This window comes from Pecten maximus, chromosome 4 (assembly GCF_902652985.1).
Source record: "Pecten maximus chromosome 4, xPecMax1.1, whole genome shotgun sequence".
NCBI lineage: Eukaryota > Metazoa > Mollusca > Bivalvia > Pectinida > Pectinidae > Pecten > Pecten maximus.
Genome location: NC_047018.1, coordinates 12,318,733 through 12,346,686, shown reverse-complemented (window position 1 = coordinate 12,346,686; position 27,954 = coordinate 12,318,733). Strand labels below are relative to the sequence as shown.

The following is a 27,954-nucleotide window of genomic DNA, read 5'->3' as shown; positions in this document are numbered from 1 at the left end:
TAAAAGATAATCAATATCTTCAAACAAGAACAATTAACATATCCCATTTTGTCAGTATTCAGATTTAACATTTCATAGGTATGTTAAGATATTCCATCTAAATGTTTGAATCAAAATACATGTAATGCTCTGTAAAATCACTGCAGAGAATACTCCCTTCAAGTAAGGCTATTCCAGTGTTCTGATCATCAACCCACCACTAGAATTCAAACAGCACCATAAGGCATATTATTTACAGCTCAAACAATGCATTTTTTTTGAGTGGGCTGGGGGTTTAGTCAATGTTAAGCTTCTTACAATACAAATTTTGCTGGAATAGCCTTGAAAATATACACATCTATTTTTGAATCAATGTCTGTTGACGATTTTCAAAAAGAATGCCACAGAGAAATAAAAGTAATTTCATTTTATTTCAAGTCATAAATATATAAAACTAAGGATGTTACTAAAATGATCATAAAACATTCACCATCATAAAACTTTCACAACTTAATCTCTTTCAAACCTTAAAATTACACACAACTTAAAATCTCAAAACATTCATTCAAAGCACATAAAATATTCAAATACGTAGATGATAATGGATTAAATTAAAATTATTCTTGCAGTAAAATATCATTACAGCACGACATAATTGCACAAAAGTTCTGGGCAGTTTCATAGCTTGAGATCACAACCGAATATTACATCACATTTTTAAAAGTCTTCATCAAGTGAGAAGGAATGGCTTCCTGATGAGCCACCACTCATAACTCCCATCTTCTGATACTCTCCAACTCTTTTCTCAAAGAAATTTGTTTTTCCTTCCAAAGAAATCTGCTCCATGAAGTCAAATGGGTTTTCTACATTATACAGCTGAAAATAGAAAGGAGTAACTTAGTTCAATCTGTTAAGGAAACGGTCCACAAGTCTGAGGAGTACTCCAAAGCAGAACTCCATATAGATATACCGTAGATGCATATAAACACCGTTGGTTGGCAAAATGACAATTAGGTGTACAAATTTTTATGTGTCAATAATGAACTTACAAAGATGAAAATTGATCAGAACTAGACAAACCCCCATCAGACAAGTAGAAAAAAGGAACAATCTCCCAGTGAACTAAAAGTATGCTTGTGAAACATCAATGCAGTTCAAACTGCTTTGATGATCACCAGGAAATTTAAATCATTTTTTTTCTAATTTGACTACAGAGTATTGATATACGGTCCCAAAACTACCATGAAAGAGAAAAACCACTGAACCATTAATATTGGCCTACCACAAACAAAACTTTATAATCCAAATATGTGACAATAAAAAAATCGAATTACCTTTTCACACTTCAACTCCACGAGTAGTCTGTCGGCCACAAACTCAATGTATTGCCGCATCAACACACAGTTCATGCCAATCAGGTTGACTGGAAGAGCATCCGTTAGGAATTCTTGCTCAATTTTTACAGCATCATCAATGATCTCTTGCACTCGTTCTTGTGATGGTCTATTTGCAAGGTGGTTAAACATCAGACAGGCAAAGTCACAGTGCAGGCCCTGAAAAACAAATCAATTACACTTGTTTATTAACCGTTTCATGAATACAACTGTTTTGAAATTGTAATTTTATTAACCGAAATGGAATGATTTTACAGAGAAATGAAGGGCAAAAATTTGGTTCATAATCATTACTGTTTAAGTGGTTCGACAATTCAATCCATTTCATGGACTGTGACGGGTCAAGTGGTCTAAAGTTTCTATTAGATGATCTTTGACAAAGTACACATTAACATTTGCAGGTCTTGTCAAGATTTCAAAAATATAGCTCCAAATGTACTTTATGAAAAGGTTTGTCAGCATAAACAATATGGTCCTTGTTTGGACTCTCAATCATACCTCATCCCTGCTGATCAACTCATTGCTGAATGTGAGACCAGGCATGATTCCTCTCTTCTTGAGCCAGAATATAGCTGCAAAGCTCCCAGAAAAGAAGATCCCTTCCACAGCTGCAAATGCTACAACTCTCTCGCCATAGTCTGCATCCTGGTCGCCGATCCATCGCAAGGCCCAGTCAGCCTTCTGTTTCACACATGGCATTGTTTCAATGGCATTGAATAGGAATTCCCTGTTAAAACAACGCCAACAAAATATATCCAAATGACTAACTTGTTAATTTAGAGTTAAGTGTTATTTTATTAACTTATAATTTGGGAAAAAACTTATTTCACAGAATAATCCATCTTGCAGAAAAAATGCATTTTCTAAGTTTATTTCAATCATAAACACATTACTTCATCACAACCAAGTCTTACCTTTGAACAGGATCTTTGATGTAGGTGTCAATAAGTAAACTGTACATTTCAGAGTGAATGTTTTCCATGGCTATTTGGAAACCGTAGAAACACCTAGCTTCTGTTGCTTGGACCTCTTTGCTGAATCTTTCAACCTAAAACGACAGAATTTTTCTCTGCAAAAATCTGCAAAATGGCAAAGCTTACTTTACAGGAATTTTCAACAAAACAACCAGTTGGTGTGTGGACAAATCCAATTTATTTGTTGTTTAAAATACTGAAATATTTACCAAGTTTTCATTAACAATTCCGTCGCTGGCAGCAAAGAATGCAAGCACATGTGAGATGAAGTGTTTCTCATCATCCTTCAGGTTTTCCCAGTGGTTCATGTCTTTGGACAAATCCACCTCCTCTGCAGTCCAGAAGGAGGCTTCTGCCTTTTTATACATCTTCCATATATCATGGTACTCAATAGGAAACACTACAAAGCGACGAGGATTTTCCTTCAGCAGTGGTTCTTCTTTGAGGACTTTCCTTCTGGGCGCTGGTTGTACCATCTTTTTGATTGGCTGCAATTATAAATGAGAATTATTAATAAATATTTGAAGTGAAAGTGCTAAAGCTGCATTGTATGGTAAATAGTAATTTTATTAAAAATTATACCATGAATGGTGATCCAAAAATGTGCATTTTGATAAATTCAACAATAGTAGAACAGAACTACAGTAGATTTTATCACTCCAGCAGCTGAATATGAATATTTTAAATTCAAATAAAAATTACAGAAATTTCAAGACTTATAGTTTTAATTTGGGTTCTCACCTCGCTTACTGGCTTTGTCATGATGTTCTGTAAAGAAAAAGATGATTAAAGATATAAAATTCTATGAAAGATTTACAGTAAAAATATACTGCGTAGCCACAAGAACCAAGAGACAAACAAATTTATCCATTACATCTTTTAGGTATATATATATTAAATGCTTTTTCTTTAGTTGCAAACAAATGGAGCTTTTTATTATGTACTGATTGGTAACTTCTTCAGAGAGTTGAGACAGTCCCAATGTTAGAAAACGACATCATACTTTTAAAAAAATAAATAATTACATAATTTCGAAATCAGTAGCTATAAGTGTTCTTTCACATTTTTTGGTTATCATTTGAATTTAGCCAACTTCATAACAAAATCATGTATTCATAACAAATTCATGTACAGTTGTATAGCATTTCTCATTTGAAAACAAAGGAATATAAAAATGTTGATAGCCTATTTCACTAGTACGAGACTCGTTTTGATGCCAATGGAAAATCTCTTAATCCTCCAATATGGTCAGCAATTACTTGAACTTACGATATACATTTGTCTGAAGGAAAATGGGCCAATAAAATTTTGAAACCATGTCCATAATAGTTGTGATCATTTAGCTTTTACCTGCTTTTGACTGTCTCCTAAAACTTTAGGCTTGAGACCATCTTGGGCCTGAAACAGAAAATGGTAAGTAACATTGAATAAAAAGGAAAAAAAATAGCCTGCCATCTCCTGAATAAAATCACAACTTTCATGACCTGGATATTTCTAGAATAATACTTTACCGCACTGCATGAAGGGCCTAGGCTAATTAAATTGTCCCAATGTAATAGGTCCTTTAGGCCTACTCTCGTGCATATTATACATTCCCGCCATTAGCCGAACAAAGAGTGAGAGGAGTGAAGAATTAAAATCAGCATTAGTTGTACCATATATATACACAATGATACACCACTAACTTGGAATACTTCTCGCAACTTAACTGTATTGTTAGGCCTATATGATTAAATGATTTTCGCAGACTCAACTCCTTATGCAAGTTATGGTTTCCCCGATAGTTTTGTACACAAGTGCATAAATCATCATGTGCAGCGTCAAATTGCTAAAGGACGGCAACTAAATTTTATATAATGTTAAATCCTAATGTAACTTACATTTTATTCGCACAATTATGAAAACAATACAAAAATGCGAACTGCAAGTTTGTTGCACAACACCTTACGTAAACATTTTTATATAACTTTTGGCGGGACTCCTTTGGGTGTTGTCACCAAAGATTTTCAAAAGCAACATTTTTTTAAAGCTTACGTTATTTCTTATTCTGCGAAATAAGCAACATTCAGGTTTATCTCAAAATTATCCTTCCAATATACATATGTTGTCATTCCAAAACAGATAACGCGCCATTTCTACTCACCTTGTTTTCGTCGTTGAGATGCGTTTTCTTCATTAGAGCAGCAGTTGAAACTTGAGTAGTTCTTGGAGAGTTTGCAGACAACATAATTCTTAAATTTATAAAACAGGGTTATTAAAAATTAAGTGAAATAAAGTGATGTAAAATTCAATGTGAATAAAATACGTCTGCACCAGTCTGCAAGTTCACGAGCTACTCACAAATTACTCCGGGAAACTCCTTCATATTATGGCGCTTGTTTGTAAACACACCAATCAGTGACGAGAACGGCAACGATTGGGCTAAATGGAATCGCCCATAGGGATAACAGGTTTTTACCAAAATGTATGTTTTGCTAGCAATTTATGTTTTCATGTTTACGATAACTATCATTGAAGCACAACAGATACCAAGTTCTAATCTGAAATTAGTCATGCATTGGCCTTAGCTGAGAAATCTATAGATTTTCCGTATCTAATATTTTTCTAAGCGTAGGGATGATTCTATTTCCAATAGCATAGCAACCTGTGCGAAAATTATTAAATTATATTATTACGCACTGATAAGAATAGAGTAGTTGAAGTACTTTTTGATGTCTTATTTTTTCAATCAAATAAAAAGTAGTGATATAGTTGCATATTGCAATGAAAAAAACTGGCCATATTAGTAAATGGTTCCTTAATATAACGAACTATTTTTGTGGAAGTATTTCCTGTAAAATGTAAACAACACTATAGTTTAGAAATGGCCGCCGCTGACAGCATCCGCGTGGTTGATGATGATTATGTGAAGAGAATCCATAGTAGAAATCCGTCAGGGCATTTACATAAGGGTATGAACTATTATTAGTATTCATTGATCGTTACGTATTCTCAATAGGCAGGATAAACAGTTGTATTTATCAGTTTTGGGTAGATATCGTAGAACCGCAGACGGGAAATTTGATACAATCTTGGTTCGTTTGTATCTCGATGTGAACATAACACTATTAGACATTTTATGAGTGTTAGGTTAACAGAAACAATCCGTTCTCGGACTCTCACCACCTATTATAGCTGATTGACGAGACAAATTGTAAATCTCGGAATAGTACTGGAGATAGTTAACAGTGAGGTGTCGTACTAAATTAAGAATGAAACTACGACCATCAGTCAAAAATCTGTTTCTGTCTCTGTACTGTAGGCCTACATGTAATACTGACACATATCCTATACAGTATTTTTTGGTCAGGCATGCGTGGCAGCTGCACTTAAAATTGTATATGTTTATGTACATGTTCATGTGATGTTAAAAACAAGATGGTGTGGTTAAGGCATAGAGTACACTTACACGTACTGCTTTTGAAGGCAATGGGGGTGAGAACATGAATACAATTGATAGATAGGTAGTTCCAGTCATGTATGGTCCTAGGTATGAAAGAATATTGGAAGACATTTGTGAAGTTTTTTGGACTTAAGTATCCAAAATTATTATGTTGGCATGTGCGCCCCGATAGTGGTGGTGTAAAAGTGATGATTGTATGGATACTAAGTTGTGTGGGATTTTGTACGTTTGCCAGTCTATTCACAGTTCTCCTGTCTTCTAGAGATTGCCATTGTAATTCACCTAGTATATGTGTTACTGTTCCTGATGCTCTTTCATAGAAGTTTAAAATGATATATGCTGCCTGTCCATGTATATTTCTATATGCTTTGTGTCTTGCACTGTATGAGGGTCCCAAATACTACTACAAAACTCGAGATAAGGTCAGACAAGGATTTTACAAGCGTTTTCCTTGATGTTTCTAGGTGCTTTCCATAGTTTCCTCCTCAGAAATCTTTGTCTGGTTTGCTTTAGTAGTGATTTTGTTGATAATTTTTCTCAAAAGAAAGAGTTGAGATTTCCACACCAAGATATATATAGTAGATGACAAGTTAAACTTTTTGTTGTTAAAACCCATTTGTCATCAAATTGTTCATCAGTCCTGAGCTACATTATCACAGCTCTAATTATACCATAGAAAAAAATAACAAACTTGCCTTTTAATTTAAAAATCTATCATGTTTAGGCAGACTTAACGATACACATAAGAAGTGTGCACTATTCACAAATATCCACCAAAAATGGTAAACTCAACAGTTGTACCATTTTTGTTTTGTCCAACCTGTACCATTTTTGTTTTGTCCAACCTGTACCTGTTAATTTCAACTGATACAAGTTAATAACTTTAATTTAAGTATTCAATACTCCATATGCTTTCTCCAGAAAAGAATGAACATTACAATTAAGAATAGAATTAATAAAAATTAATAAATAGAACAAAGGAATGCCCATGCATGCAGTCAGTGAAAAGTCAATATTAAAAATATTGATTAAAACTATTTGAAATTAAAAACAATAGCTTAGATCTATTTTTGGTTTCCAATTTCAACTTCAAAAGCTTTCTTTCATTCTTAATTGATTTCAATTTTGCTATTTCTGTAATACAAAATGCATATGATCATATGCCATCAGAACAAAAGAAAATATATGACTATTAGGCCAGAAATAACCAGTTTAAATGGTTGAAACTTTGATTTTATGTGTGAAGTTATATCGCACTATATTTAAACATGGTTATAGCAGTCGCTAGCATTAATATACTGCTGTCTGATTTTGATTTATTTTAATTTCTTCAGGGCATGGTATTGTAGCAGCCACAGCATCAATTCCTAGCAAGTACCAGACTATTGTAACTGACAATGCTGACAAGCGAGGATTTCTTTCCAAAGCCAAAAGATTTAAATATGATGCATTTATTGTAAGTTCCTTTTACAATGTCAAATATTTTGATTTTATTTATTTTTGTTTTAGTTGATAATACATACATTTAAAGGTTTAACAACATGGACTTGGCACAATTTCTCCATATATCCCATGATCCATATTAATTTTGTAGCTTCCATGGCTCATAGTGCTAGTGAGCTTATGGTATGGTGCAGGAGTGGGTGTCCATCCATCAACTTTTAAGTCCTAAACAACTTTTGGACTTGTTTTAAGGTCACAGAGTCAAAAAGTAAAACATTCCTTTTCAAATCATCTTCTAATATTCTAAAAGAGCCAGGGTACCCGTCTTTGGTATTGAGTGCATTTCCCTTTTGATGTGGGATAAGTGTATAACGTACTGTATAATGTTTTGACCTGCGTTAAATCTTCTAGCACTGGACAGAACTCATTCTTGTGAATTTATACACTTTGTCATGTTCTGATAAATCAGAGATTCATGTTATTAGAAAATGAAAACATACTACCAAAAGATTTTCAAAAATTTCATTGTGTAAACAGTACGTTATGTATGATCGAAGTGGTCATCATGTTATTCAATGAAATATTAAATTTACACCAAGCATAGTGTTGAACATGTAAAGCAGATTCTTTATTACCAGTTCATCAAAATGGTGATTATTGATGCCAGAATATCATCATAAGAAGTTGATTTATTAATATTTCAGACAGATGCACCTGGCCCTGGTGGTTATGTTGGACATAATAAAATGGACAATGAGTCTGTGTCATATTCAAAAAAAGGAACTGGAAGTTTTGCCTCAAAGGTAACCAGTATTGTCAAACTTAAAAGCACATTCATTTTCTTTGTCTTGTTGCTTAAAATTACATTGGTAACTTGATTATGCTAATTATTGTACACCTTAATTTTCACATAAGTATACTTGTGTATTTTCTGAAAATTGATAATTTTTTAATATAGTAGATAAGACTTTAAAATTTTAAACTAATTGCTTTACAATTGTAATTTTCTCTGATGGACTTCAGCTGACATTTTAAGAATGAACAATCTTGAAACAAAAATATGAAAACAATAACCTACAGACATCAATATGAACTGCTCTGAACCAGACCTTCCAACAATCTGAATGTAGGTCACACTACTGTTTTGGAAGAATTATATCACTATTGTGACTGTTTCTACATATTGTCAGTATTAATTTTAGTCCAAAAAAGGTCTAAAGTACCAGTTGACAAGTGCCCCAGGTCCCGGTATCTATGGTCTCCCAAGCATGCTTCGGACTCAGCGAGATTACAACCAGGCCACATGTACCAGTGCCTTCCACAAACCAATAGCTCAACCATCCAACAAAACAGAGGCACGGCCAGCACCTAATCAATACGATGTAAGTCACTGTGTCTCGGAGAGCACGTCATCAATACAATTAGTCAACGTGTCTCAGAGAGCACCTAATAAATACAATTAGTCAATGTGTCTCAGAGAGCACCTAATAAATACAATTAGTCAATGTGTCTCAGAGAGCACCTAATAAATACAATTAGTCAATGTGTCTCAGAGAGCACCTAATAAATACAATTAGTCAATGTGTCTCAGACAACACCTTATCAATAAGATGTAAGTGAATGGGTCTCGGAGAGCACCTCATCAATACGATTAGTTAATGTGTCTCGGACAACACCTTCTCAGTACAATGTTAGACACTATTACCAACTAGCGTGCATTTCTTTTTTCAGATATTGAAAGTTAAATATGGAAAGGCAAACAATGTAACAGCTAATGCGGGATTCAAATCACAGTCTAAAAGAGAAGTGATAAAAGTTGATGATTTGGCAAGAAACCCTGCCCCAGGTTAGTATGAGGCCTCCACTTTATAACTGGGTAAACCCTGTCCTAGGTTAGTATGAGACATCCACTTTAATTACCCAAATTCCTGTTGAAACCAATTGCTTACCAATTTTCATGCCTGCATCCCAGCTTTCAGCAATATACTCATATTTATCCTAAAATAAGCCCCCTTCCCAAATGTGAAATTTTGGGAGAGTTTATTTGTGAACCACTTCAAGCTTACTGTCTACATTGTATTTATAAATTGATGATTCTGTAAAAATGAAGAAGGGGGTCTATTTGTGGGCAGGGGCTTCAGTATGATGGAAGTTTTGTAGGTTTAAATTGATTTAGATTTTGTGACATATTTTTCACTTTGCAGGTCATTACGAGGTTAAAGATGATCTTCTCCATGACAGTGCTAAAATTCCTCTCTCAAGTTTCAAGTCAAAGTCAAAGCGACAGATGCATCCAGACCCAGCTCCGGTAAATGTGTACTATAACTAGGACACTGGGCTATATATAGCTTCATGATTCCCTATCCTAGATTTGATATTGTTAAAGTAATGTACAAAAAATATGTCTTCCATTATTCCAGATTTAGTAATGTGATTTACTAAATTTCGTTATCTTTTATTTCCCACATGCATTTATGAAACCTCATTACCAGGTATTCAAGATATTATTTTTAGCTATGGTTTCCAATAGACTTTTGAGAGTGTGCCTTGACTCCCCAAACTTGGGATTAACTATTGGATTAGAAGGGGTATGTCTATTTGACTTATTTTTTTGACAATTCAGATTTAAAAGGGATTAGTTGACTTCTGAAAATCAAATGTAACTAGAAGCCTGAGATGGTTTAAACTCAATTTCTTTTCAGAGAAATGGTATTTCTGACAAAATTTGTCCACAGAATTCATTTTTATAGTTGCACTTTAATATTGCCTCTAAATTAATTACACAATTTTCCATATATTACAATAAGATAAAAAAAACCTCTGAAAATACCAGTTCATTGTTCCCACAGGTGCCGGGTCCTGGGGCCTACAGACCTGGAGAGACTGTGGATCCAGCAAAGAAACAGCTGTTCCCGTAAGTACTGTCCAATTTGTCTTTATTTTTCAATAGAAAGGGTCATTATATTTGATCAGTGAGATCCTAGACAAATGATTGCAAGTTTTTTTTTGTTTTTTTTTTCGCATGACCTTGACACACTTTTAAGGAATGTAAATAGCTATCACTTACATAATAGTAGAATGGAACTAAATGTCATTGCAGTGGAATCTTGATATGATATTTCTACTAAAAGTTATTCTGTTTGCTCTTTCCCTATTTATATACTCATGTATGCTAAGAAAAGATGGTATACAGCAAATGTTCTCTATAAGACCACCATTTTTGTCTCGGTTGCAACATAGTCATTAGGAGAGAATATGGGGTTCAAGCAGCAACAGTGGCATTGTTATAGTCATTGCTTCACATATAAGTTTTGTGTTTATATCAGTTGTTCAAAAAGTATGAGTTCAACTTCAACCAAACTCAATATACCTTTACAGTATTTCATTTGGTGGACACATTGCTTCAAATCTGGACTTTATAAAGGATTGTGTTTCTCTCAAAAGTATCAATTTATTCCAATTGCATTGTAGTGTTAAAAACCTTAGATTTTGAGAAATTAAAATAAAACCTTCATTGCTTCTGCAATTGATTTACAAATTAGTTTATAGAAAAATTGGAATTAATTTTAAAATATGAGGTGTGTTTTCTCTCACTCATCAAAAAGAGTGACAATCGGGCAAAAATGACTTATTTACATATAGCTCAATCATCTGTCCGAATTTTGAAAATAAGAAATTTTGCAAAATTAAATGTTTGTTTTGCAATGCATCAATATTTGCATGTCCGTAATGTACACAGGGTGTTTCTATACTATTAAATAGAGTTTTTTGGGGTTGTTTTTGGAAAAAATACTGAAATTTGAGTGAATATTAGAGTTTGCTTAAATCTTACTACATCTGTATACTGACAGTAGAGACATATGATTACATGCAATTCTTGTTCTCTATCAGCCTTGTATTGGAAATAGGTGATGCCTGGCCAGTGGTGCCTTATTTTCACATTTCACTGATACTTGTTTTGCCGATGTCAACTTAGTTTTATTTTCTGAAGCATAATTTTATATAATTAGGACATGTTTGTCAATATTTTATTGGAACTGACTGAAAGTTTACTGTATTTGAATATATGAAAAACAGCTGTAAAATCTGTGTTTTGGGAAAAAAGTAATAGGCTGATTTTGTGTGTCTACTTTTAGGAGAAAGCATTATCTGTGTATATCTGCACCTGCGATGCCCTTGCCTTCTACCCCACCCCTGCCTGGCCCTGGAAGCTATGAGGTGGTGGATTATGAAGGACCCCCTAAACACTATATGTCCAGTGCTGCCTTTGTGTCTACATGTAGTAGATGGACAGGAGCTGGTCATGCCATGGAACAGCCTGGTCCAGGTAAATACATCTGTATGGTGTTCTTAATGTACCGGAACTTCAATACAAATCTTATGTAATTACATGTTTATAATATCTAACGACACATTGGGTATATTTTCATCAGATGCTGTAGAAAACATGTGGATGGAAAGCAACATTGATTACAGTAGTGACACCTGCATTTCTATACTGTCCATCCATCTGTCCAGTGTTTGTACCTACAGTGATAAGGTTTTTAGTCCATCCATCTGTCCAGTGTTTGTACTACAGTAATAATGTTTTTAGTCCGTCCATCAGTCCAGTGTTTGTACCTACAGTGATGAGGTTTTTAGTCCTTCCATCAGTCCAGTGTTTGTATCTACAGTGATGAGGTTTTTAGTCCATCCATCTGTCCAGTGTTTGTACCTACAGTGATGAGGTTTTAAGTCCATCCATCTGTCCAGTGTTTGTACCTACAGTGATAAGGTGTTTAGTAGTGGTGCGCCGATCATCGATTATAATCGGTTGACGAATCGAATGCACCTTCGATTTCGACCATCGATTTCCGTTTTTCAAGAATCGATCATCGAACGCGCCCGAATCAAGGAAAGTCACTCTAATGTTATAACCTTAGAATAAAGATGGCGGACGGCTGCCTCGTCGTCGACGACTCCGTTGCAATTGCCACTACAACGGATACTGATACAGAGCTTATAATTCGACCACCCGGGGTTGGAAAGGCAAAGTCAAAAGTATGGAATATATATGCATTTCGCAAAATAAAAAAAAGAATGGGGTCCTTCTAGAAAAAACCTTGACATGACGGTCGCTGTTTGCCGCCTTTGTAAGAAATGTTACAAAAATACAAGTAGCTACATTTCGGTATTTGATAGTATTAGATAGTGAAAGACTTATAAAATGACTCCATCTGTTTATTATTTTCGATAATAAGTAGCCCTGGAGGAATCATTTGGTTTCTTAATGATAAGTTTTAGCATATTTTATATATATTAGCTGAGTAATGAGGTATGTTTTGCTAGGTATAAGGGAAACAGTCCAGCCACATTGCTCAATCCCTGCATACTTATATAATCTGAGTCTGGTACAATTACAATGTAAATATCCAATGCAAATAATGGCAATATCCATCAATGCATATTCAATGGGATATAAGCTCTATGGCATCGCATCATTGCTCTTTTGTAATACTTGATTTTATATGTGTACCTGCTCATATTGTATTCTTCTACTTTTGCATCTAGAATTCAACGAACAAAAGTTACAAAGACCATGTAGAAAATGAAAATGTCAATTTATTAACAAAAGTATATAATCATGGACAATTTCATGTTTTATAAACAAATCTGTGAAATCCAGATACTTTTACTGGACTTCATTCTTCTTGGATCATTAATATCTATTTTTTAAGTCATAGCTGTTGACCAAAAGTACAGTTGTAACTGTCTTAATCATTCAATCATACATTCATGTGCACCATCAACTAAGAAATAGGAATAATTACACTTACAAAAGATAATTATTGATACACATTACATAACAAAATGATGATTAATAACTGAAACAAAACACTTGTGATTTAACCGATTATTAATCGGTTGACTACATCGGTTGTCCTATCCGATGCGATCCGATAATCGAAACAGATTTTCAACCGATGTCCCATCACTAGTGTTTAGTCCATCCATCTGTCCATTGTTTGTACCTACAGTGATAAGGTTTTAAGTCCATCCATCTGTCCAGTGTTTGTACCTACAGTGATGAGGTTTTTAGTCCGTCTATCTGTCCAGTGTTTGTACAGGTCTACAGTTATAAGGTTTTAAGTCCGTCTATCTGTCCAGTGTTTGTACCTACAGTGATAAGGTTTTTAGTCCGTCCATCTGTCCAGTGTTTGTACCTACAGTGATGAGGTTTTAAGTCCATCCATCTGTCCAGTGTTTATACCTACAGTGATAAGGTGTTTAGGCCATCCATCTGTCCAGTGTTTGTACCTACAGTGATGAGGTTTTAAGTCCATCCATCTGTCCAGTGTTTATACCTACAGTGATAAGGTGTTTAGTCCATCCATCTGTCCAGTGTTTGTACCTACAGTGATAAGGTTTTTAGTCCGTCCATCTGTCCAGTGTTTATACCTACAGTGATAAGGTGTTTAGTCCATCCATCTGTCCAGTGTTTGTACCTACAGTGATGAGGTTTTAAGTCCATCCATCTGTCCAGTGTTTATACCTACAGTGATAGGTGTTTAGTCCATCCATCTGTCCAGTGTTTGTACCTACAGTGATGAGGTTTTAAGTCCATCCATCTGTCCAGTGTTTATACCTACAGTGATAAGGTTTTAAGTCCATCCATCTGTCTAGTGTTTATACCTACAGTGATAAGGTTTATAGTCCATCCATCTGTCCAGTGTTTGTACCTACAGTGATAAGGTTTTAATCCGTCCATCTGTCCAGTGTTTGTACTACAGTGATAAGGTTTTTAGTCCGTCCATCTGTCCAGTGTTTGTACCTACAGTGATAAGGTTTTTAGTCCGTCCATCTGTCCAGTGTTTGTACCTACAGTGATAAGGTTTTTAGTCCATCCATCTGTCCAGCGTTTGCTTTTTATGTTAAGAACATTTGTATTAGGATGGTGTTTCTGAAATTTTACATGAAGATTTCTTCTGGACACTAAATGAGAAAAAGTCCATGTTTTTACTGGTAATTAAAGACAAATTTTCACTATTTTGTAATCTTATCATGAAAACAAAAATGCAATATCTCTATCTTTCCTAGTGTGCTTCCTAATCATATCACAAAAACTGTTCCTTCATTAATCTGGCCCCAATTTCATCAATGCATGACAGTGCCTGGATGTCCTATTAACATTTTTTAAAACTATGCAAGATAAGCATAACTTCAATCAGACATCAGTGTTATGGTCTAGCTAGCTGTGTCTTTTGTTATGTTAAAATTGTATGTGATATTCCATTACCATGGAAACTAATAGTAATGTCATAAATGTTGTTGTTTCCAGCTTATTAGCCTGTTTCATATCTTGGGCGAATGTAGTAAAGTTTATCAGAAATTAACGAGGAGTCTAAATAGTTGAACTTGTTGATGAAATCTATCCTTCCTTTTGTATCACTCCAGTGGAGTCCTTCTGTTGCTGACATTGATACACTGTGATGACAGAATAAATGTTGTTGTCATCCTTGAAACAGTTAGATGACTTTAAAAGTACTGTTGTTAAAATTGAAATATATGCTGATGTAATAAGTACTAGTATTGTCATCATCATTAAAACTTGTGTTGACTTAATAAGTTCTGTTATCATTAAAATGTTATTTTGACTAAATAAGTACTGCCATCATTAAAACTTTATGTTGACTTAATAAGTACTGTCGTCATTAAAATGTTGACTAAATAAGTACCACCATCATTAAAACGTTGTGTTGACTTACTAAGTACTGCCATCATTAGAACGTTATGTTGACTTAATAAGTACTGTCGTCATCATTAGAATGTTATGTTGACTTAATAAGTACTGTCGTCATCATTAAAACATTATGTTGACTTAATAAGTACTGTCGTCATCATTAAAACATTATGTTGACTTAATAAGTACTGTCGTCATCATTAAAACGTTATGTTGACTTAATAAGTACTGTCGTCATTAAAATGTTGACTAATAAGTACCGCCATCATTAAAACGTGTTGACTTACTAAGTACTGCCATCATTAGAACGTTATGTTGTCTTAATAAGTACTGTTGTCATCATTAGAAAGTTATGTTGACTTAATAAGTACTGTCGTCATCATTAGAATGTTATGTTGACTTAATAAGTACTGTCGTCATCATTAAAACATTATGTTGACTTAATAAGTACTGTCGTCATCATTAGAAAGTTATGTTGACTTAATAAGTACTGTCGTCATCATTAGAATGTTATGTTGACTTAATAAGTACTGTCGTCATCATTAAAACATTATGTTGACTTAATAAGTACTGTCGTCATCATTAAAACGTTATGTTGACTTACTAAGTACTGTCGTCATCATTAAAACGTTATGTTGACTTACTAAGTACTGCCATCATTAAAATGTTATGTTGACTTTATAAGTACTGCCGTCATCATTAAAACATTACGTTGACTTCATAAGTACTGTTGTCATCATAAAAATGTTATGTTGACTAGATAAGTACTGTTGTCATTAAAATGTTATGTTGGTCTTAATAGGTATTTCATTTGTGTTAAACCAATTATTGCCATATTTAAAAAAAGAAAAAGAAAATATATTTAACCAATAAAAGTGTACTGTTTGAGGGATTTATTTTGTTTTTATAGCCCACTATCGACCTGTTGGAACTGGAAAACAGTCTTTTATCTACAATGCAGCAGGGAAATGGATATAGAGTCTGCGGTGCCATCACCGTGGAAACAGTGTGGGAGGATGGAGGCTGACAGGTTGTATGTGTCTGTGACTACATGAGTGTATAGTAGGGAGCCTGACTGCTTTAACTAATGACTGGTTCTCTATCGTAATTGGAGGTAGGACTGGGTTACCAACCCTGGTAGTAGTACCAGAACTGGAGGAGGTGTGTTTTAAGTTACCATTAGAAGCCAGCCTAATTAAACTATAATGACATGTGTCCACCACTGGGAGGCTGACTACAGTGTAAACAAGGAAACAGCAGAACCAGTGGGAGTAATTAAATGTGAGATGATGATCAGTAGACCTTGATATCACCACTGGGTCATTGGTTGGTTCAGCTGTGATTTTCTGGATAATTTTACACTTTTTTTCTTTTGTTGTAAACATCTAAATGTAATTTGTCAGTGTGTGAGACAAACTGTGATTGATATTAGTGATATTGATACATAAGGGGATATATTTGCAAGTGTAAAAATTGTTTTTCAAAAGAATATTCATAATTATTTTTCATGTTAATGATTGTTAGAGCTTTTGTAGATTTTTTGTGGTTTCATAAGTTGTCTGTTTTCTTGCTTACATAAATTTTGAAAAATCAGCTTATATAACTCTGACTCAGGTTTTGCCTTACATAATGTGAGTGTTATCACTGTCCCCAAACAAAGCCTGCCTTTGAGGTAGGATTAGGGTGCACATCCACACCCCTGGCCCTGCTTGTGTAACCTACACACAAAGGCATGATCCAGTCCTGTTACATAACCTCTGACCCAAGCAGTTCAGGTGTCAATAAATACCTACCAGGAATGCAGATTGAATGGGAGTAGTGTGTATGATGTTGAGAGTGGAAATACTGGTGTAATTAAAGTTAATTACTATAACTCATGGTCGATTATAATTGTTTGTCAGATGTTTCATAACCAGGTTTGACAGGCGTTTCATAACCTTCCTGAAAGCCTGTCACCTATGTTGTTATAATGGAATCTCCCAGTAGTGTGTATGATTGGGCAATCATGTTTGTATAGGGAGATCAGGTTAGTCCATTCAGCATTTTATGTAACTTTTTTCACTTCTCTTTGTGATTATGTCATAAAGAATGTTATGTAAAATCAACGATTGCAATCATATATAGTACCAGAAACATATACAACACATTTCTAATAGTACAAACAATATGTATGAAAATTATTAGGGTTTTGTATTTTAAATATAATTTGCATTTTAAAAATTGATTTAAATGAGCAAATTATTTCTATGAAGTAGATGGATATAATTGTTCTTAGCTCATTAAAGAATTTTTATAAATTTGACTACAATAAAGTGGACTGTAGTTTTATTTATTTTACTAAGAATATAAGTGTACTTAAGTTTCCATGTTATGTTCCTGTGTTATTACTTGGTATCAGGATAATCAATATCTTGGTGTTACCACAATTCTTATATTTATTTGTTAGTTATGTTCACTGACAGTGTTAACAAGTCCAGGGTTTTAACTGCACTTATATATACTACCACATGGTATAATGCCAAATTTGAATAAATCAGGTGAATTGTTTAGTTATTAAATCATGAATATTTTAGAACTTGTCCTTTATTGTGACTTTTGTAAAGTCTTTTGGATGTGTCCACAGGTCAGAATTTTTACAAGTGGGCGTTTTCTGTGCCTATGTGTGTTATATAGAGGCCTTTATCTCTGATATATGTGTCGAGGTCTGTGTTGTGTATTCTTATTCAGGTTATAAAAACCTTCCGTGTAACTGTGATATTTACTATTATTAAATTGCTAAACATGTCAAAGATTGCAGAACTGTTATCAAGAAATAAAATGAAAATAAACTGTAACAAATCTTTGTTCTCTCTCCTGCCCTGTTAAAGACATCAACACTTTAATATCTTACTTCCGATATGTTTAATTTATTTGAAATATATCCTTTTTTTCACTGTCACCCTGTGATGGTGGCGTTTTTCTCTGTCACCCTGTGATTGTAACGTTTTTCTCTGTCACCCTGTGATTTTGACGTTTTTCTCTGTCACCCTATGATTGTGACGTTTTTAGCTCACCTGGACCGAAGGTCCGGTGAGCTTATGCCATGGTGCAGCGTCCGGCGTCCGTCGTCCGTCCGTCAACATTTGCTTCAAATCGCTACTAGTCAAAAAGTTATTATTGGATTTTGACCAAATTTGGTCAGAAACATCCTTGGCAGAAGGGGATCAGATTTTGCATAAATGGTGACTCTGACCCCCAAGGGGCCTGAGGGGCGGGGCCCAATAGGGGAAATTGAGGCAATTCCTTTAAATCGCTACTAGTCATAAAGTTATGAATGGATTTGAACCCAATTTGGTCAGAAACATCCTTTGGAGAAGGGGAACAGATTTTGCATAAATGGTGACTCTGACCCCCAAGGGGCCAAAGGGGCGGGGCCTAATGGGGAAATAGAGGTTATTCCTTCAAATCGCTACTAGTCATAAAGTTATGAATGGATTTGAACCCAATTTGGTCAGAAACATCCTTTGGGGAAGGGGAACAGATTTTGCATAAATAGTGACTCTGACCCCGAAGGGGCCAAAGGGGCGGGGCCCCATATGGGAAATAGAGGTAATTCCTTCAAATCGCTACTAGTCATAAAGTTATGAATGGATTTGAACCCAATTTGGTCAGAAACATCCTCTGGGGAAGGGGAACAGATTTTGCATAAATGGTTACTCTGACCCCCAAGGGGCCAAAGGAGCGGGCCCATTAGGGGAAATAGAGGTAATTCCTTCAAATCGCTACTAGTCATAAAGTTATGAATGGATTTGAACCCAATTTGGTCAGAAACATCCTTCAGGAAAGGGGAACAGATTTTGCATAAATGGTTACTCTGACCCCCAAGGGGCCAAAGGGGCGGGGCCTAATGGGGAAATAGAGGTAATTCCTTCAAATCGCTACTAGTCATAAAGTTATGAATGGATTTGATCCCAATTTGGTAAGAAACATTCTTGGGGGAAGGGGAACAGATTTTGCATAAATGGTGACTCTGACCCCCAAGGGGCCTGAGGGGCAGGGCCCAATAGGGGAAATTGAGGCAATTCCTTTAAATCGCTACAAGTCATAAAGTTATGAATGGATTTGAACCCAATTTGGTCAGAAACATCCTTTGGGGATGGGGAATAGATTTTGCATAAATGGTGACTCTGACCCCCAAGGGGCCAAAGAGGCGGGGCCTAATGGGGAAATAGAGGTAATTCCTTCAAATCTCTACTAGTCATAAATTTATCAATGGATTTGAACCCAATTTAGTCAGAAACATTCTTTGGGGAAGGGGAACGGATTTTGCATAAATGGTGACTTTGACCCCCCAAGGGGCCAAGGGGCGGGGCCCCATATGGGAAACAGAGGTAATTCCTTTAAATCGCTACTAGTCATAAAGTTATGAATGGATTTGAACCCAATTAAGTAAGAAACATCCTTTGGGGAAGGGGAACAGATTTTGCATAAATGGTGACTCTGACCCCTAAGGGGCCAAAGGGGCGGGGCCTAATGGGGAAATAGAGGTAATAACTTCAAATCGCTACTAGTCATAAAGGTATGAATGGATTTGAACCCAATTTAGTCAGAAACATTTTTATGTGAAGGGGAACAGATTTTGCATAAATGGTTACTCTGACCCCCAAAGGACCAAAGGGGCGGGGCCTAATGGGGAAACAGAGGTAATATCTTTAAATCGCTACTAGTCATAAAGTTATGAAAGGATTTGAACCGAATTTGGTCAAAAACATCATAGGGGGAAGGGGAACAGATTTTGCATAAATGGTGACACTGACCCCCGAGGGGCCAAAGGGGCAGGGCCCCATATGGGAAATAGAGGTAATTCCTTTAAATCGCTACTAGTCATAAAGTTATGAATGGTTTTTAACACAATTTAGTAAGAAACATCCTTTGGGAAAAGGGAACAGATTTTGCATAAATGGTGACTCTGACCCCCAAGGGGCCAAAGGGGCGGGGCCTTATGGGGAAATAGAGGTAATTCCTTCAAATGGCTACTAGTCATAAAGTTATGAATGGATTTGAACCCAATTTAATAAGAAACATCCTTTGGGGAAGGGGAACAGATTTTGCATAAATGGTGACTCTGACCCCCGAGGGGCCAAAGGGGCAGGGCCCCATATGGGAAATAGAGGTAATTCCTTTAAATCGCTACTAGTCATAAATTTATCAATGGATTTGAACCCAATTTAGTAAGAAACATTCTTTGGGGAAGGGGAACAGATTTTGCATAAATGGTGACTCTGACCCCCAAGGGGCCAAAGGTGCGGGGCCTAATGGGGAAATAGAGGTAATTCCTTGAAATCACTACTTGTCATAAAGTTATGAATGGATTTGAACCCAATTTGGTAAGAAACATTCTTGGGGGAAGGGGAACAGATTTTGCATAAATGGTGACTCTGACCCCCGAGGGGCAAAAGGGGCGGGGCCCCATATGGGAAATAGAGGTAATTCCTTTAAATCACTACTAGTCATAAAGTTATAAATGCATGTTGTAAACTCAGAGGGTCTGGACTTCATTATTTCTTTAAAGCAGTTGGGATCCCCACGCTATAACCATAAATAGCATTGTTTGAGGTTAACAAACAAAAGGAATTGAACATGAACATTATTTTGACATTTGGTCAAATCCAACCAGGTGAGCGATACAGGCCCCATGGGCCTCTTGTTCTCTGTCACCCTATGATTGTGACGTTTTTCTCTTGTCACCTTGTGATTGTGACGTTTTTCTCTGTCACCCGTGACGTTTTTCTCTGTCACCCTATGATTGTGACGTTTTTCTCTGTCACCCTGTAATTGTGACGTTTTTCTCTGTCACCCTGTGATTGTGACGTTTTTCTCTGTCACCCTATGATTGTGGCGTTTTTCTCTGTCACCCTATGATTGTGACGTTTTTCACTGTCACCTTGTGATTGTGACGTTTTTCTCTGTCACCCTGTGATTGTGACGTTTTACACTGTCACCCTGTGATTGTGACGTTTTTCAATGTCACTATATGATTGTGACGTTTTTCACGGTCACCCTATGATTGTGACGTTTTTCACTGTCACCTTGTGATTGTGACGTATTTCACTGTCACTCTGTGATTGTGACGTATTTCACGGTCACCCTGTGATTGTGACGTTTTTCAATGTCACTATATGATTGTGACGTTTTTCACGGTCACCCTATGATTGTGACATTTTTCACGGTCACCCTATAATTGTTACGTTTTTCACGGTCACCCTGTGATTGTGACGTTTTTCACTGTCACCCTATGGTTGTGACGTTTTTCTGTCACCCTGTGATTGTGACGTTTTTCTCTGTCACCCTGTGATTGTGACGTTTTTCACTGTCACCCTGTGATTGTGACGTTTTTCACTGTCACCTTGTGATTGTGACGTTTTTCTCTGTCACTCTGTGATTGTGACGTTTTACACTGTCACCTTGTGATTGTGACTTTTTAATGTAACCTTTGATCAAGTCAACACGTTTTTCAATGAATTGCATCTACCTGCTACGTTACACCCGCAAAAACAATTACGGGATTGTTGGTTTCAATGGTATGGAATATTGTGCCAGCTCGACACGCGATATTCGATCATTTGAATGTTGTCCAATTCGACGTGCGACATCCAGAGATTGGATGTTGCCCAATTCGACATACGACATGCAGAATCTAAATGATGCCCTGTTCGACATACGACATTCAACATTTATAATTTGACTTGTCCTGTTGGGAATGCGACATTCAGCAGTTCACCAAACTTTGAGAATGGTTCACAGTTGTCTATGAACTCAACATCAGCAGACAAATATTGTAACATAAAATCCAACTATACTTGTCTGCCAGGGGGTCCTATAGATTCCTGATAAATAAGTGATACTTTAGCTATATATGTGATATATATAGCCTAAACCAGAGACATATACAAGTCTCTGCCTAAACCTATTTTTTGTGATACCCCTGCTCCGCCATCTTGAAAAGACCTTCCCTTACGGCTTCCAGACAGTATTCCTATGGGGAAACCTCTGACAACACATATTTGACTACCACTAAGATCACGTTCTTCTGTTTTCACACTTAAAACGTTGGGGTTAACAATGACGAATATACGATTATCATTTCATCAATATGTGTTGATATTGCGTGAAATGATCCTTGGTCGTACATCCGAGTTAGTATTTACACGCGTCCTCGGTAGGTGTATTGCGCCGAATACATCACACCAATCTATGTTTCCCAATTCTGTCTCTATTTTTGGTAATGACGTAATACGTCACTGATTTCGCCCGACCTTTACCTTGTCCTATACTCTTTAGTTTACCTTTTACATTGACCAGTCAATATACGGTGAAGTAGTTCGAAAATCGATGGCTGTGAAAAGTAATTAGATACATATGACATTATTTAATCCCGTTTGTCACGAACTCATCAACCTCTCGTCACGAACACAGGAAGCTATTCTGTCAGGATGTGTTGGAATATTAAGAATGGATTTCTTTGATTAACACTTAACAACAGGGACATTATCATTCCGTGTGGTGTAACAGTATAAATAGTCGACTGGGACCTGACAAAAAACGCCTACCTCCGACAAAGTAAAAACGTACTTAATGGAACACCATTACCAGATACCATATCCGGAAACAATATATAATGCGGCGAATTGAGTTGAGAAACTAAAACCTTGGTAGGACCATTTTACGAAACATGTATACATTGTATATGTATATACCAAAACATAAACGTACCACAGAACGGAACAATATATACGTCCGTCTAATGCCACATAATATGTTGTTATATAACCATATTGTATTAAAACTTTGCATTACCTTCCGAGTGGCTATCTTGCATGTTATTAATCTCGATTTTAACTACAAAATCAATGTCTGATTATCTGACAGATTGAGGAAAACAAGTACATGTATTTAAGTCTTCAGCGTCAGAAACTGACAGCGATAATTTTGGAAAAATAGCGTCAAAAGTTTTTCGGGGAACATAATTTGATAAAAGGACTCATTCTATGTTTCTAAGAAATCGGTCGAAAAATATAGGAGGACATCTCCAGAAAAAAATTAAATAGCGAAATAAACAAAGAGCAATAACTTTCGAAACACTGTTGAATCAAAATTCTTTTGGGGGAACACACCGACATATCATGGCAGTAAAGCCTACCAAGAAATTGGTTGAGAATTGGAAGAGTAGATCTCCGGACAAAAAAAAAAGAATACTGAAATAAACTAAGGGCAACAACTTTTGCAAAGCCAATTGAATCAAAATTCTTTTCAAGCAAACACAACTCCAGTTTAAAAGAGTAATAACAAATTGGGTCATTGTGACCTAGTTTTTGACTATGGGCTATTTCGATTTGTTTCATTTTCAACATATCAATGCATCATAATTATGAAGAAAGATTCCAAAAATATCATTAAGTTTCGTCAAAATCGAGTCAATCGGGAAATTGACCCTCACTTTACCCCTCACAACTAAAAATTGGCCTCTGACCTGACCATAATTTTATGTCATATTAACCTCAAGGTATTTCTATACAAAAAAAAACAAACTTACCGGTGATAGCCACCAGAGCGTCCAAATTGGCACCCTTCCTTTGACGTGCGCATAAAAAATCATACGAAAATGTCAAGCTACAGAAAATTTCTACATCTACACATATACAAATTATAACGGGAACATATAAGGAAGTCTCAGTCCTACCACACGTCATGTCACATTTACAGTTACATCACACGTCATGTCACATTTACAGTTACACCACACGTCATGTCACATTCTCAGTTACACCGCACGTCATGTCACATTTACAGTTACATCACGTCATGTCACATTTACAGTTACATCACGTCATGTCACATTTACAGTTACACCACACATCATGTCACATTTACAGTTACATCACACGTCATGTCATATTTATAGTTACACCACACGTCATGTCACATTCACAGTTACACCACACGTCATGTCACATTTACAGTTACACCACACGTCATGTCACATTATACAATTATTGCCCTTGTTCCGGGTTGACATGAATATTTGACCACCCGAGAGGTGTCATGTCACCCGAGGGCGTAGCCCGAGGGTGACATGACACCTCAAGGGTGGGCAAATATTCATGTCAACTCGGAACAAGGGCAGTAATTGTTTTATTATACCGAAAAAAACATAAGTGAATTAATTTTGGTATCAATAAGTTTATTTATTACTATCAACAGTTTTTAAGAAAAGTTTTTAAGAGGTACCCCATCGTCTTTCTGGACCCGGCATAAAATTCTCCCAGTTGAACTTTCAATGTATGGACGTCGAAGTTTTCACAATCCTTTGGTCTAGGCCTACCTGTTGCAGATAGGAAATGTCTAAAGGAATCCACGGCCACATTGATGACCCTTTTGGTGTTTTTAGAATCCTTTTCTTGCAATAATTTCGCCAATTCCTCCTCTGTTGGCAGACGATAGCGTCCGCCGGCAGCCATTGTTGTTGTCAAGCAGAATACTCGGAACTTCTCTGATTCGACTACTTTTGAAGACGTTACGGAAGAGAGTTCCGAGTTGGGGCTCACGAGAGGGTGACATAACGATTTTGGAGGGCTCACGAGAGGGTGACATAACGAATGTTTTTAATCACGTGACATGGTTTTCACTAATCAGAAGCTGTGATACAAGTCTGAGGTATAATAATTACAGTTACACCACACGTCATGTCACATTCTCAGTTACACCACACGTCATGTCACATTCACAGTTACATCACACGTCATGTCACATTCACAGTTACACCACACGTCATGTCACATTTACAGTTACACCACACGTCATGTCACATTCACAGTTACACCACACGTCAGGTCACATTCACAGTTACACCACACGTCATGTCACATTCACAGTTACATCACACGTCATGTCACATTCACAGTTACACCACACGTCATGTCACATTCTCAGTTACATCACACGTCATGTCACATTCACAGTAACTTCACACGTCATGTCACATTTACAGTTACATCACACGTCATGTCACATTCACAGTTACACCACACGTCATGTCACATTCTCAGTTACACCACACGTCATGTCACATTTACAGTTACACCACACGTCATGTCACATTCTCAGTTAAATCACACGTCATGTCACATTCACAGTTACATCACACGTCATGTCACATTTACAGTTACATCACACGTCATGTCACATTTACAGTTACACCTGACACCATGTCACATTCACAGTTACACCACACGTCATGTCACATTTACACTTACACCACACGTCATGTCACATTTACAGTTACATCACACCTCATGTCACATTCACAGTTATACCACACGTCATGTCACATTTACAGCTACACCACACGTCATGTCACATTCACAGTTACATCACACCTCATGTCACATTCACAGTTATACCACACGTCAAGTCACATTTACAGTTACACCACACGTCATGTCACATTCTCAGTTACACCACACGTCATGTCACATTCACAGTTACACCACACGTCATGTCACATTCTCAGTTACACCACACGTCATGTCACATTCTCAGTTACACCACACGTCATGTCACATTCACAGTTACATCACACGTCATGTCACATTCACAGTTACACCACACGTCATGTCACATTTACAGTTACATCACACGTCATGTCACATTTACAGTTACACCACACGTCATGTCACATTTACAGTTACACCACACGTCATGTCACATTTACAGTTACACCACACGTCATGTCACATTCAGTTACACCACACGTCATGTCACATTCACAGTTACACCACACGTCATGTCACATTTACAGTTACATCACACGTCATGTCACATTTACAGTTACACCACACGTCATGTCACATTCACAGTTACACCACACGTCATGTCACATTTACAGTTACACCACACGTCATGTCACATTCACAGTTACACCACACGTCATGTCACATTTACAGTTACACCACACGTCATGTCACATTTACACAGTTACACCACACGTCATGTCACATTTACAGTTACACCACACGTCATGTCACATTCACACAGTTACACCACACGTCATGTCACATTCACAGTTACACCACACGTCATGTCACATTTACAGTTACACCACACGTCATGTCACATTCACAGTTACACCACACGTCAGGTCACATTCACAGTTACACCACACGTCATGTCACATTCACAGTTACATCACACGTCATGTCACATTCACAGTTACACCACACGTCATGTCACATTCTCAGTTACATCACACGTCATGTCACATTCACAGTTACACCACACGTCATGTCACATTCTCAGTTAAATCACACGTCATGTCACATTCACAGTTACATCACACGTCATGTCACATTCACAGTTACATCACACGTCATGTCACATTTACAGTTACACCTGACACCATGTCACATTCACAGTTACACCACACGTCATGTCACATTCTCAGTTACATCACACGTCATGTCACATTCACAGTAACTTCACACGTCATGTCACATTTACAGTTACATCACACGTCATGTCACATTCACAGTTACACCACACGTCATGTCACATTCTCAGTTACACCACACGTCATGTCACATTTACAGTTACACCACACGTCATGTCACATTCTCAGTTAAATCACACGTCATGTCACATTCACAGTTACATCACACGTCATGTCACATTTACAGTTACATCACACGTCATGTCACATTTACAGTTACACCTGACACCATGTCACATTCACAGTTACACCACACGTCATGTCACATTTACACTTACACCACACGTCATGTCACATTTACAGTTACATCACACCTCATGTCACATTCACAGTTATACCACACGTCATGTCACATTTACAGCTACACCACACGTCATGTCACATTCACAGTTACATCACACCTCATGTCACATTCACAGTTATACCACACGTCAAGTCACATTTACAGTTACACCACACGTCATGTCACATTCTCAGTTACACCACACGTCATGTCACATTCACAGTTACACCACACGTCATGTCACATTCTCAGTTACACCACACGTCATGTCACATTCACAGTTACACCACACGTCATGTCACATTTCACAGTTACATCACACGTCATGTCACATTCACAGTTACACCACACGTCATGTCACATTTACAGTTACATCACACGTCATGTCACATTTACAGTTACACCACACGTCATGTCACATTACAGTTACACCACACGTCATGTCACATTTACAGTTACACCACACGTCATGTCACATTTACAGTTACACCACACGTCATGTCACATTCACAGTTACACCACACGTCATGTCACATTTACAGTTACATCACACGTCATGTCACATTTACAGTTACACCACACGTCATGTCACATTCACAGTTACACCACACGTCATGTCACATTTACAGTTACACCACACGTCATGTCACATTCACAGTTACACCACACGTCATGTCACATTTACAGTTACACCACACGTCATGTCACATTTACACAGTTACACCACACGTCATGTCACATTCACAGTTACACCACACGTCATGTCACATTTACAGTTACACCACACGTCATGTCACATTCACAGTTACACCACACGTCAGGTCACATTCACAGTTACACCACACGTCATGTCACATTCACAGTTACATCACACGTCATGTCACATTCACAGTTACACCACACGTCATGTCACATTCTCAGTTACATCACACGTCATGTCACATTCACAGTTACACCACACGTCATGTCACATTCTCAGTTAAATCACACGTCATGTCACATTCACAGTTACATCACACGTCATGTCACATTCACAGTTACATCACACGTCATGTCACATTTACAGTTACACCTGACACCATGTCACATTCACAGTTACACCACACGTCATGTCACATTTACACTTACACCACACGTCATGTCACATTTACAGTTACATCACACCTCATGTCACATTCACAGTTATACCACACGT

General features: G+C 36.7%; 2 protein-coding genes across 2 annotated transcripts; one reads left to right on the top strand and one right to left on the bottom strand.

Annotated features, from left to right (window-relative positions):
• Positions 1-410: 410 nt before the first annotated feature.
• On the bottom strand, positions 411-4,735 carry LOC117325265 (ribonucleoside-diphosphate reductase small chain-like). Its single transcript, XM_033881377.1, has 8 exons — positions 4,491-4,735; positions 3,698-3,745; positions 3,089-3,115; positions 2,557-2,835; positions 2,288-2,421; positions 1,872-2,100; positions 1,314-1,532; positions 411-855 (listed from the first exon to the last, which is right to left on the bottom strand). Exons 1-8 carry the CDS (start codon positions 4,572-4,574, stop codon positions 697-699), a joined length of 1,179 nt encoding a protein of 392 aa, XP_033737268.1. The 5' UTR covers positions 4,575-4,735; the 3' UTR covers positions 411-696.
• A 433-nt stretch (positions 4,736-5,168) lies between these two features.
• LOC117325264 (O(6)-methylguanine-induced apoptosis 2-like) lies at positions 5,169-17,786 on the top strand. Its single transcript, XM_033881376.1, has 9 exons — positions 5,169-5,298; positions 7,124-7,245; positions 7,937-8,035; positions 8,435-8,614; positions 8,964-9,078; positions 9,437-9,540; positions 10,082-10,146; positions 11,369-11,559; positions 15,863-17,786. The coding sequence occupies exons 1-9, from the start codon at positions 5,211-5,213 to the stop codon at positions 15,928-15,930; spliced, it is 1,032 nt and encodes a 343-aa protein (XP_033737267.1). The 5' UTR covers positions 5,169-5,210; the 3' UTR covers positions 15,931-17,786.
• Positions 17,787-27,954: the final 10,168 nt, after the last annotated feature.